The sequence below is a fragment of the Callospermophilus lateralis genome, chromosome 4 (assembly GCF_048772815.1).
Source record: "Callospermophilus lateralis isolate mCalLat2 chromosome 4, mCalLat2.hap1, whole genome shotgun sequence".
In the NCBI taxonomy this organism is placed as follows: Eukaryota; Metazoa; Chordata; class Mammalia; order Rodentia; family Sciuridae; genus Callospermophilus; species Callospermophilus lateralis.
Genome location: NC_135308.1, coordinates 136,786,710 through 136,799,754, shown reverse-complemented (window position 1 = coordinate 136,799,754; position 13,045 = coordinate 136,786,710). Strand labels below are relative to the sequence as shown.

The window sequence follows — 13,045 nt, the reverse complement described above, 5'->3', positions numbered from 1 at the left end:
ACAAAGTCTCTGGTAGAAACACTCAAGGAAAGAGTCAAAGGATCAAATCACAGTTCTAAACCAGACACCTACTATGATGGGTAACAGTCATCAGCTTCACCTGATTCTTAAAATCTCCAAAGAGAACAAGAAGTTGCTACCAGTCACAAAACGTGTTGTTACAGGATTACAAACTGAAAAAAAAAAAAAAAAAATTATCTCTGACTGACTGATGGTCACTACTCTAACATGCATCAAGGAGGAGGACACTCAGGGTGATTCTGCTTTAACCAACAGAAAATGCATAAGAATTTTCATTCTTACTCCTAGGTGAAAAGACAAAGTTCCTATCACTTTTCTTTATAGATAATAAAAATCCTCATGCATAGGATGATAGCTTTTTGTAAGGGAAATTTGCAACAGGAAAAAAATAGAAATGAAGAAAGAAAAAATAATAAAATAGAAGAAGAGAGAATTCTTAAAAGAAGATAAAACTCCAGTATCCTTAAGATTACCAAAATGTACAGATTCTATTAATGTGCTCTGCAATGAAACAATCTCTATGTGGATTTGACCTGCTTTTGCTGTGTCTAATTGAATGTGGCTGTTGGCACCTAATTTCAAGAGGTAAAAATGCTTTTTTTCCCCTTCTTTTCCACTTATGTAAAATCATTTAATAATACACTAATGGTATTTGTATTTGAATACAGTCCATTGACATTCCAAGTTCAAAAGTAGAGACAGATTTTACCCACTTAATGATTTTTCTTCCAGATGTATGAACAAAATAAATTTAAATAATAGTAGAATTAGAATTAGAAGGAGGGCTAAACAAAAGTCAATATATATTTTTCTATATATCTTTGCAAATATTTTCAAGGGTTTAGACAAAACTTTATTTACTCTTTATTTATTTATAGTACTATTTAGTTCTTTTTTCATTATTTTATCTAACAGTTTTAGGCAAACAACATTTTAAAATATTAGATTCTTATTTTGCCTTCTAGATTTTGATTTTAAAAACATTGTATCAAAAAGGTTCATACCAACTTAGCCTGTTTAACTTAACCAAAGTGGAAATTCATATTTGTCATGATCTTTGAAATTTCCAATTAAAATGATATTGCTGTTTTAATCTACTGTAATCTGTCATCTCCCTGGGAACCTCTAAATTGCTTATGATGAACATTTTTATTGATTTCTGCCAAGTTTTGATTCATTTAGTAAGACAGTAGCATGAGGATTGTAGTAACTACTGATCGAAATGTTTCATTTTGTGAATCAGAATACTCAAAATTTTCAATCTCTCTGAAAATTTTCTGCTATAGGAAGAAGGCATTCCTTTTTTGATGTATGAGAAATGAGATAAAACTACAAAGTGAAAAATTGGTCCAATTTATATTCATATTGTAGTACAATATTTAAATAATTGTTCTTATTTGCTTGAATATAGATAGCATATTTACATATTCTATTTAAAAATTTTTAGTTTTGTTTTTACAGAATATAAAGAAAATGGTTTAGAAATAGCTGTTTACTTATGAAATATTTATACTACTTTTAAATGTGAAAACATAAACTATGTTTTATATTCAATCAGACCACTGAAAAAAAAATAAAATATACTAATTTAATTTTTACTTTCTGGGTTAATAAACCAGAATTGAGTAAGGGAAAATTAGCCTGCAAGTAAACTAGCCTACAGTTAAAGGTGAGGTCATTTATGATGAGCAAACAATGGATTAGGTAACAGTGGGGAAAATTCTGGAAGTTTGAGTTTGTGTGCTTACTAGCAACCACTTTCAACATTTCTGCAAAGCTAGAGAAGGTATCTTCTAATTTAAGTTTATTTAAGAATTATCTATTGTGTAATATACTATCAACAGGAGGTCAATTTTAAAGGAATGCTACTGATAGCCTGAAAGACTGTGGAAAAGAAATTATTTTTCCCCCTTACACACTGATAGTTCTTACATTTTCATTCCTGCAATTCTTATATATTTATATATAAACAATCATTGGATTAGCAGCAAGAGAGTTGAAAATGGCAGAAGTTGGGAATGACTGCTATTTCTTTTTTAATTCCACATGCATAAAGGTAAATATTGTACAATTTACAGTACTTCACATGCTTAAGCTTTTTAGTAAAATGAAGATATGGCAATAATTTGCATGGCTGAATCAAAATGTACTTTTTTCCCACAAGATATTTTATATACTTAAAATCTGAAGTAAAAGTTTATCATGTATTTTTCGTATACTGAATTTCTCTGGGGAAATCTGAGATAATTTTAAATTATGATTGGTTTAAAATTACCCTTATATATGTCAGTTATGTGTCTTTGACTTTTTAATGTCTATGTGGTACTTTTGCTATATTATGGCTCCTTGAGATATCAAATTCCTAATATCACAACATTATATGATATATTGTATTGCTTTGTTTAATATGATTCCAGTCATATAAATTCAAATAGTTGAATTTATTTAGTATAATAAACCTGTTTCTCTATCTGAAATTTATTAACATAATTACTGAATTTCCTGTTAAAAGTATCAGCAAATAATTAAATATTATGTGAAAGGGGAAATATATTAGGAACAAACCAACCAAATATAAAGTTTGTAAAGTTAAGTGGGGAAAATGAGGTTAGGTTTAATGGATCTCATTAAAACCAAATAGATATAGAAACTTGATGTTTGGGACCTCCTGCTTGTGCTAGTCTGAACTCAGTGAAAGGAAAGATGTATTTAGTTTAATATGTTCATCTCCTCTAGGAAATATGAAGTCAATCTTTTTGACCACAGGAACTAAATTTACTTCTGTCTTCTTTTATGTTCAGATTAAATTGTGGGATGATAAATAATAATAGAATTTATGTTTCAGGTTGGAAAAGAGGTTTTTCTTTTTCTCTGCTTATCACCAAGTGCTTAGCACAGAGACTGATGGGTTTTAAGTCCTCAATAAATAATTATTAAAAAATGGCAACCACAATACCTTATGTCACATATTTTATTCTCTTTTTTACACATGAGAAAACTGAGCACGGAGAGGGTACATTTTATCTTTATGGCTATGGGCAAGAAGTAAAACCAGGGATTTCAGATACCAGCCTATCTGACTTCAAAACTTCTGCACACTACCCTTTTAAAATGGAAGGAGAGACAAGCCAAAAATAGAGGGTAGTTAAAAGATAAGAAACAACCAGGAACACGTGTCAAAAGAGGGAAGAATTTAACGGAATATTTTTATTCTATGTCCCTCTCTGCCCTCAAGACAGTGGCCTGCAGTGTTTTGCAACTGTGGATCTGTGTGTACAAGAACTTAATATTAAAAATAGTAATAGCAGCCCATTGAAATAATCTATATCTGTTTTTGTTGGTACATAAAAGTGTCAGTGTACATATATAGGTATAGGCAATTGTTTGTAGGCTAAGGTCATAAAGCATGTATATTATGCAGCATGACATGGTAATTACTTAAAATTCCACAATAACAGAGTTTAGACTTTCACTTTACCCATTTAAATACACTTAACAGTGCCACCAGAGATTAACAAAACAGACGATCTGAAAGGACTGAACAATAGAGATTGTCTCCACAGTTATAATATGGTCAGTGATTCCTAAAATATCTGTCTGCTTTTCTTGGTGTGGTCAGGGATATCTCCAGTCTCCTATCTCCATTTTCTATTCCATAATGCATTCTGTGATTAACTGACAACCAAAGTAGCATTTTGTGAGCAAATTGTGGCTTATTGTATTGTTGAATCATTATATTTTCTTATCAACTTTCTCACTAAAGGTAGACCCTTTGGATAAAATATAGACTTGTGGTCCTATATGGGTAGTGTGTTTTTGTTGCACTTCTAATTTGATACACTCATAATTCCTTTAAAAATTAGCAACCAATTCTTGTTAAACGCTAACAGAATTTACTGTTTAAAATGTTGAGTTCTCTACACTGTTTACTTTTTCTTTGTAGGGTTCCCAGTGCCGATTTCGACACTGTGAAGAAGCCCTTGGCAGTGACACTGTGTGCTCATTATGGAGGGAGAGAAAATGTTTAGATCCACTTTGCAGATTTAGACACATGGAAATGCAGGTAAAATTACTCAATATCATCATTTTTGTTAAAAGCATCTCATTTCAATAATCTTAAGTTATGCTTTTATGACAGAATAGAAAATAAATGATTCTTCATCCCACTATTTAATTTTAGGTATTTTTCACTTTGTTCATCTTAAATTCTGAGAAAAATGGAGAAACATGTTTTTGAAATACCATTGCATCTTTTAAATAGCAAAGCTTAGAAATACTGAAAACCAGAGAACACTTGATTCTAAATCACTAACTGCAGTTATTTTGTCACATTGGTTGTGTGTAGCACATTGTTTTATTGGGAACATGGCATCTAATCCTTGCATCTCCCCCCTTCCTTTATCTAGCAAAATTGCAGCATTTCATGTTTCTGGGAAACTCAGCCTCTTGGTTGTGTGAAGATCAGTTGTATCTTTTATCACAGCAAACCTCGAAATATCAATGGATTATTTTTGCCACCAAGTAGCAGTGAGTATATCTGTATTCTAATAACCTGGACATACCAGATTATAATCTGGTTTTGGAGTAGTAGCATAGAATGACACATAAAAGTACAACAAGGTGAGCAATGTAATTTCGTAGCTAATGGATGGTTTGGGAAGATTCTATCAAGAATCATGAGATGACGTTTAGAATAAGCTAGTAGGTAGATAAAATATGACAATAACAAAAATTGAGTTGAACTTTGTGAATGTTGAAAACAAATTAGATCATCTGAAAAATGAAATGACTATTGATCGTACTAAGCAGACCATTACCTGATTAGTAAGACTTGTACCACAAGTCTACATTTTAGCCAAAGGGTCTACCTTTAGTGACAAAGTAATAAGAAAATCAAAACATCACACATCAGAGCCAAACTCAGAGGTAATAGCTTCAGGGATGTCTCCGGTGAATGACAGAAACATGTCTCATGGGTGGGGCCAGCAAGGACCTGGCCAATTAACACTTCGGCTTCTACAGAGTGGCTGTCTTCTGCTGTTCTTCCTAAGACTACAGTTGTGAAGCAAATGTAATCCTATTGCTACAAAAGCCAGGATACAGTTCAACTAAATTATTTGGAGACTCTATTTTCTGGCAAACTACAAAGTAGTTTCTGGAAGGGAAACAGAAGACATACCCAGAAGCAGTAAATGGCAAGAACCTTGCTGAAGAAGTTGGACCTGTCAAGATTTCCTTGAAATTGCACTCTCCTGCTATGGCTACCAAATTTCTTGGATGGAGTGGCTTTAGAAATTGGTCTTTGGGTATTTGAAATTTTGGCTTCAGATAATCCTCAGCAGATGGATAATTAAAACTTAGATTCTTCTCTGCCCTCTCCCTCTCTGCTCTGTGCCCTCTTCCTCCTCTTTCTCTCTGCTCTCTTTCTCTTTCTCTCTGCTCTCCTCCTCCTCTCCTCTCTCTGCCTCTCCTTTTCTTTGGGCAGTCCCCCAGTAAAATCTCTTGGTGGGAAAAAAAAAAACTTAGATTCTTTTGGTGTGCACTTTTGGAAACCTCTAACCTCATAGTACATCATACACGTAATACCTGATCAATGTTTCCCTTCCTCACTAGACTGTGAACATCACAAGGACGGGAATCATAACTGGTTTCCTTACCACCACTATGCACAGTTTCTGGAGCAAAGATGCTTAGTAAAATTGAGTGTTTGATAGACAAAAGGGGGAAGGATAGATGACTATTGATAGGTGACTTACTGGGATGAAAGTTATTGTGCTTTATTAATTGATCCCATTAATTTACATGTGATATGATTCTACTTCATGAAAATGTATTAAGTTCTTTATATATAGTTAGTGCTTAGCTCTCTAGTGGTCTAAGGATAAAATTACTATCTTAAAACTAGCTTTTTAAGGACTAAAGTAAAATATTGTATCCCTGGGCAGAGGAAGGATGGAATATTTGTGTAACTGACAATTATTGTTTTGAGACAGGGTCCCCTTATCATCATCACAAGGTATGCCCTGGACTAAGTGCTGTAGAAATATGTTCATTATTCTAATTTATTAGAAATTAACTCTGAAATTTGAAGATAAAATCTTCTGTGTTTTTTTTTTTTTTCTGGAAGTCTCAATTCAACAGGTGTCAAAGCTTATCTTGACACTTTTGAAGTAAGCTTTCCCCTCAATAGATCAAACCTTGAATCAAGCCCTTCCTCAAGCATTCGACCTCATCACGAGAGGGGCATAAGGGGACCCAAAGATTGATAGTACCCTGCTTCCCCAAACCTCCTAGACTTGATCTATCAGGGACAAAAGGGCACCCCAGACAGTCACCTCACTCTCCAACACAGCTTCCTCATCTCCTCTTACGTGTTTTGAATTCACCAGAAATTCATTCTTTTACTTCTGCTTACGTCATAAAGAAACTGACAATAGGCGAGAGAGACTCCTTCTTTTGAGTGACTCACTTCTTTTCCTCTTCTGTCCTTTTCACTCACACCTCCCCAACCTTCCAATGTCAACAGAATTAACTATTTCTTCTCTGAATTTTCCTACTCTGATGTAAGAATGGTTTTCACGAGGCACTGTGGTGCACGCTTGTAATCCCAGCAACTTGGAAGGCTGAGGCTGGAGGATCACAAATTGGAGGGTAGCTTGGAAAACTTAAGGAGACCCTGTCTCAAAACAAAAATAAATAAATAAATAAAAAGGGCCAGGGCTGTAGCTCAGTAGAAGAGTGCCCCTGGATCAATCTCCATTGCAGGAAGCAATAAATAAATAAATAAATAGGCAAATAAACAAACAAATAAATAAATTTTTGAAAAGAAAGGTTTTCCTCTGAGGATCCTGCTTTCCTGTAGCGCTATCTTTTCTCCCAGTGCTTAAGTACCACTGGACCTATAGGCAAGATGAGAGATTTCTTTAGTCCTCATTGCCAGTTTCAGAATGTTTTCTGGCACTTGTCTCTCAAACTACAAATGAACTCGTAATACTGACTTCCAATCATGCTACGTGGTATTCCCCCAGCTCATCTCTTTTCTTCTGGACTACACGTCCTTACTATACTTTTAGTAGACAACATAAAAGTGGAGTTATTACAAATTATGTGGTATCAAAACACAACTAGTTAAATATCAGTATTTACAAAGCATTGTGCTATCTGTGCGCTATCTGTGCTGGGTTAAAATTAAAAAAAAAATTAGGTATTTGAACATGTAACCTGTGAAATTTCTAGAGCTTCTGCTTGATGAATGAAGATTCATCACATGAGTTGGAGACTCAGTAGTGCTATCTAAATTACTAAAGTACTCTTCCAGTGTGAGTGCTTTGCTAAAAGCAATTTTTCATTAGTTGATTTGCCTTTGCATATTAGCTCTAAGTACTTAGTGCAATTATCAGGATTCTTGCATGTTTTGATTTTTTTTGGGGGGGCAGTTGTGGGGATATCAAACAACCAATTAGATTTTTTGCAATTTAAATTTAACCTGCTAGTGAATTTTAAAAGTTTTTGAACTCTTTTGAGAGAGAGATTTAAAGGTTGCCAAACCAAAGATTTTCAAGAAACATTCTAAGTTCTCTGATTATCATTTCAAAGTTTAAAAACAAATAACTACTAAACCAACTGAGAATGCTATGAAAACATAGTTCAGTAAATATTTACTATAATTACAAAAATTCCCTAAGGGTTTCTGAGTACATTTTCTGTTTTCTTTGCAAGCATAGTAAATGCTTATTCTTTCTCCCACGGTATACATTAGAGGTTAGTGTTCTCTGAAAGACCAACTATTCTTAAAACAGTCCTAGATTTTTTTTTTTCCTTTCAGGTTATCGACTTTTCAAAAGAGTTTAGGCCAGTTGCTGTGCAGAATATCTTTTTAAGAATTTTATTATTTTTTTTTATTTGTATAATTAAGATTTAAATAAGACTAACTTTTACAAGATTATGAAAAGATAACAATCAGTATATTTTCAAATCTATACAAGTGTTTCTATTGCCCCAACCTAATTATTTTCTGTGGATTTTCTTAAAGAATTAGTGAAAAGTAAAGAAAAAGAATTAAGAATCTCTGCCCTGTGAATTTTACAAAAATTAGCACCATTTTTTACTCTTTCAAGCACAAGGGAATGATAATGACCAATTTCCATTTGAATAAAAACAATTTGTTTGAATAAAAACAATTTATTTAGCAAGTAATTGACTTGTTTATGCAAAAGTTCTTAAAACCTGTGTTGCATTGCAGTGTATTTTACCTGTGAAAGCTATTTATACAAGAAAATATTGCATTATGATAGCAATATTAAAATAAAGTACATGACATCTACTTTAAATAATTTGTTTTGAAAATTGATAAAGCACAGATGAAGTTCATGTTTGCAATGTCTGGGCTTGATGTATTGTAGTCTATCATAAGTACTAATTGAAACTTTCTTGGTTATAAGCAATTGTGTACCACTAAATGTTTAACAGCTGGATCTTACCTACCCATCCTCCCTCACATCCTAAAAATTAAACAAAAAGTTAAATAGTCCTAGTTTGTAGTATTTACCAATTACCAAAGAGCAAATATTTGGCATAGTAGGAATTATGCCCAACTTCAGGCTACCAGGGTACCATAAATTAGCAGCAGTATTGATGAAAAATTAACAAGCTGGGTGTGGTTGCACACTCCTGTAATCCCATAGTGGCTTGGGAGGCTGAGGCAGGAGGATCACAAGTTCAAAGCCAGCCTCAGCAATTTAGAGAGGCCCTGAGAAACTTAGTGAGATTTCTTGTCTCAAAATAAAAAAATAAGTGTTGGGAATGTGGCTCTGTGGTTTAGTACCCTTGGGTTCAATCCCCAGAACAACAATAAAATTAAAAATAGGTTCTCATACTGATCTGAGTTCACTTCAGCACACCACTGTTGTAGGAAGAGAAAACAGCTCAATTCAATTTAAGGGAAAAATGGACAGAGCTGACCTTGGATGCAGGGTGAACTATTTGCCTTCCTCCAGGGTGAACTATTTGCCTTCCTCCATATAGTGTAGTTGCCCCAGAAAATCCAGACATACAACCTGGATAAGCAAAGGTTAAGAACACTGATTCTAGCTTAGACTTGGTTAAAATCTCAACCTGCCACTGCTTTCCAATGTAACCTTGGGCAACTTAATCTCTGTGGCCAAGTTTTTTTTTCTTCTGTGTGATAGAAATGGCAATAGTACTCATGTCATGAAACTGTATTAGACAATGGATTCATATCTAATAATTTAGGGCTCTCTTCAAAGAGTAAGTTCTTGGTAATTAGCATCATTGTCATCATCATTTTAAATTAGCAATTTTAGAGGAAATTTCCAGTTAAAGCCTTAATATAAAATCTTATCTACTGATGTGAAAAACATGCTCATCCCTAATAATTTTTCAGGTCAGAGGAAACAGCTAATTTCTGGAGTCAAGAAGGCTATCTTTAGTCAAATTAAATTAGAATGGAAATGAGAAAAAGGTGATTCCCCTAAGGAATACTGACAATCCTTTACGTAAAATGAAGGAAGCAATGATTACAGAGTAAGGAAAATACAACAAATGCATATTACACAATATTAAAAATATATTGTTTTCAAAAGAGTTATATGAAATATATCTGAGCATACCAAAATTGATCTCAGTTACATAAAACTATGTTTTGGGTAAATCAGGGTAGCAAAAATTGTGTATTTGTATAAATTCATGGAAAGAACATTATACTAAATCCTTAAAATGTAAAGACCATTGATATTTGAGGTCTTCTAGAAAAGTTACTGCAAATCGAAAAACACATAATAATATATATCAAATTCTTAGCACACCATTCATTGTTAGAAAGGTAAACTTAACCAGCAAGTATCTGAAATTTTATGTCCAATTCAACCAATAATTTTATAATCATATTTCTAATTGAGTATTTTCTGTTCACTCTTTCCAAGTCTACCTTTTTCCTTCTGATGTATATTTTAATACAGTGAATGAAAAAGTAATGTGCACTGATCTTTATTTCTGATGTACTATCCACTAAAACATTTTGATTCAATTTTTTCATCATTGCAAAGAATGTAATTTCCAGCATTTTATAGTACTGACATTTAAAAATAAAAGTTTCATCACTCAAGTCTTAAGTTCATCCAATTACATTTAAATTAACATAATGAAACTAGAAAAGAAGCTTGAAATCTCCAAATATAAAGTTAAGGAGATGGAAATTTTAATTACAGTGATTTGATCAGTATACATTGTATACATATGTTGAAATATCATTTTGTACCACTAAATATGCATAATTATTATTAAAGATTTTAAAAATGTTTAGATGGAAATGCTAGCTATACTGATTTGATTATTATATACCATATATATGTATCAAATAATCACATTGTAACCCTTAAATACATAGAATTTAAATAATAATAATTAATAAAAACATAAAATACCATAATGATTTAGTATTTAAAATCTGTTTAAAAATAAAAGTATCAAACAAAATTAAAACAGGTTCTAAAATTTAATTGAAATGTAAAAAGTGAGGAATAGTCTAGACATGCTTGATATAGAGCACAATGATAGAATTTGTTCAACCAGATATGAAGACCTGTGAAGTGAAGGAGATAAAAAACAGCATATAGTGAGAAACAGATATACAAACAAATGAAACAGAAGGGACAACTGGAAGCTGACCCCTGCATAGATGGAAACTTGATTTGTAATTGTGTTGTAGAGATAAACAGTGAATGGATGTACCATTATTAATTTATATGCCCCACTTTTACTTAATAGCCTCACAGATGAGGACAAAAATGGGTTTAGAGATGTAAAGTGCTTCTGCAATAAATACCTAAACATATGGGAATGGCTTTGGAACTGGGGTAAGAGGAAAGAGAGTAACTTTGGATCTGGTAGAAACTGGAAGTGTTCTAAAATAAATATTAGAAAAAGTCTATATTGCTATAAACAGAACACTTAAGGCAATTCTGGTGAGGACTCAGAAGAAGAGGAGAACTATATAAACTAAATCTTAGAGATCATTTAACTGCCAAGTAATCATTATCAGAATACTAGTAGAGATATGATGGTTCCATTCTGATGATGTCTAAGATAAAAATGAGGAATATCTTACTGAAGAATGGAGGAAAGACCATCTTTGTGTAAAGTTACAAAGAACTTGTCTGATTAGAAGCCTTGCACTAGAACTTTTATAAAGCATTTAAAAGTGATATGCCAGGATATTTGGGAGGAGATGTATCTAAGCAAAGTGCTTAGATAATGTGAGATAAAGATAGAATTTATAACTAAAAGGAAACACACATTAAAGATTTGGAAAGTTCTCAGCCTGACAAAGTTGAAAAAGTTTGTTCAGGAGAAAATAGTAGGGGTATGGTCAAGTATCATTTCATTAGGAGATTAGTATGGATAAAAGGAAGTCAGATGCTATTTATCAAGACAATCATCAATGTTACCCCTCTCAGCATAGCCTGGATTACTAAGGACTGAGGAGAAAGGGCTTTGGGTACCCATGGGACCTCAGCATTTGTTACCCTGACAATTCAGGTCTCTGTTCTCTGCATTTGAGTGCAGTGCTCCTCAACCACCCTGAATATTGTGCAAGCATGCCCAGATACAACTCAGGCTGCCCTTCTGAAAGGTACCAGCCATAAGCCTTGGTAGTGAGCATATGGTTTTCAGAGGATGCTTCAGAGAGACCCAGACAGCTTGGGCTGTGGAAGAAAGCAACCACAAGGTAAGGCCTGGTGCAGCTTTGTGGGAAGGCCACCATAGAAAGCTTGCAAAGGGTAATGCTTAGTGGCACTGTAGAGTGGAACCAGAGTGGAACCAGAGTGGCACTGTAGAGTGGAACCAGTGGAACCTGAGATCCCCAAACTGTAGACCCTGCAATGTTCAATTCCAGCATTCCAGAGCTGCTATTGGGTTGTATCTGGTTGGGTTGTGTCTGGCAAAGCTGTGGGTATAGGGAGAAGATGTAAAGAATGAGATCTTGGTGATACAACATCCACCCCAGGGTGTAAAAGGCAGAACATGGATTCAAAGAAGGAGATTGATGTTTTCTGTTTGGGGTTTTGATTTACTTGGGATGTATTACCACTTTATTGTTATCTAATTCCTTCCATAGGAATGTCTGTCCTGTACTTGTCTACAATTGTGTTTTGGAAATATAGAGCTTCTCTGGTTTTACAGGCTCCTAATTGGAGAAAGTTATATGATTTACATATTTAAATAAAACTCTTGTAGAATTTTGAGTTGATGATAATCAGTTAAAATTTCAGGATGGAAATAACACCTTTAATATATGAGTGGGACAACAATTTTTGGAGCCCAAGGCAGTATGTTATGGTTAGAATATTTGGGTATCTCCAAAATTCATATCGAATCTTCTTGTCTGATGCAATAGTATTGAGAGTTAGGGACTTCAGGAGGTGATAGATCTGCAGGGTTCCTCCAACATGAATGGAATACAGGACCATATACAAGAGGCTTCCCACAGAGTTAGGCCTATTTTGCCATTCTGTCTTCTGCCCTATATGAGATAGGCCATATAGCCTATCTCATCAAGAGGATGCACTAACAGGTGCCTTCTTGGAAGCAGAGAGCCCTCACCAGATACCACACCTGACAGCATCTTGATCTTGGACTTTGCACTTGCCAGGATGTGAGAAATAGATTTTTGTTGTTTATAAATTGCCTAGTCTTAAGTATTTTATTATTTCAGCACAGATGGATTAAGGCAATTTCTAAAAACAAGTGTCCAGAACTAACATGCTATTCTAGTATTTGCTAAGACACAGACGGTAAACATTTTATAAGCTGAAATAAGATGATGGCTTACTTACTTTATTTATTTTTTAAATAAATGACAGCAATTTATTTAAAACACTTATTACACATATACAGCACAACTTTTCATATCTCTGGTTGTATATAAAGTATGTTGACACCAATTCGTGTCTTCATACATATTCTTTGGATAATGATGTCCATCACATTCCACCTGCCTTGCTAA

General features: G+C 33.7%; 1 protein-coding gene across 2 annotated transcripts in view; it reads left to right on the top strand.

Annotated features, from left to right (window-relative positions):
- Window positions 1-2,023: 2,023 nt before the first annotated feature.
- Window positions 2,024-13,045, top strand: part of C4H12orf50 (chromosome 4 C12orf50 homolog) — a 31,962-nt gene continuing 20,940 nt past the window's right edge. Inside the window, exons 1-3 of one of the 2 annotated variants that reach the window (XM_076853197.1) lie at window positions 2,024-2,077; window positions 3,965-4,084; window positions 4,428-4,548. In XM_076853197.1, coding sequence (XP_076709312.1) covers window positions 2,024-2,077; window positions 3,965-4,084; window positions 4,428-4,548 — 295 coding nt within the window. Of the gene's footprint in view, window positions 2,078-3,964; window positions 4,085-4,427; window positions 4,549-13,045 lie in introns of those variants that run through there. The other variant, XM_076853198.1, reaches the window with a different exon arrangement.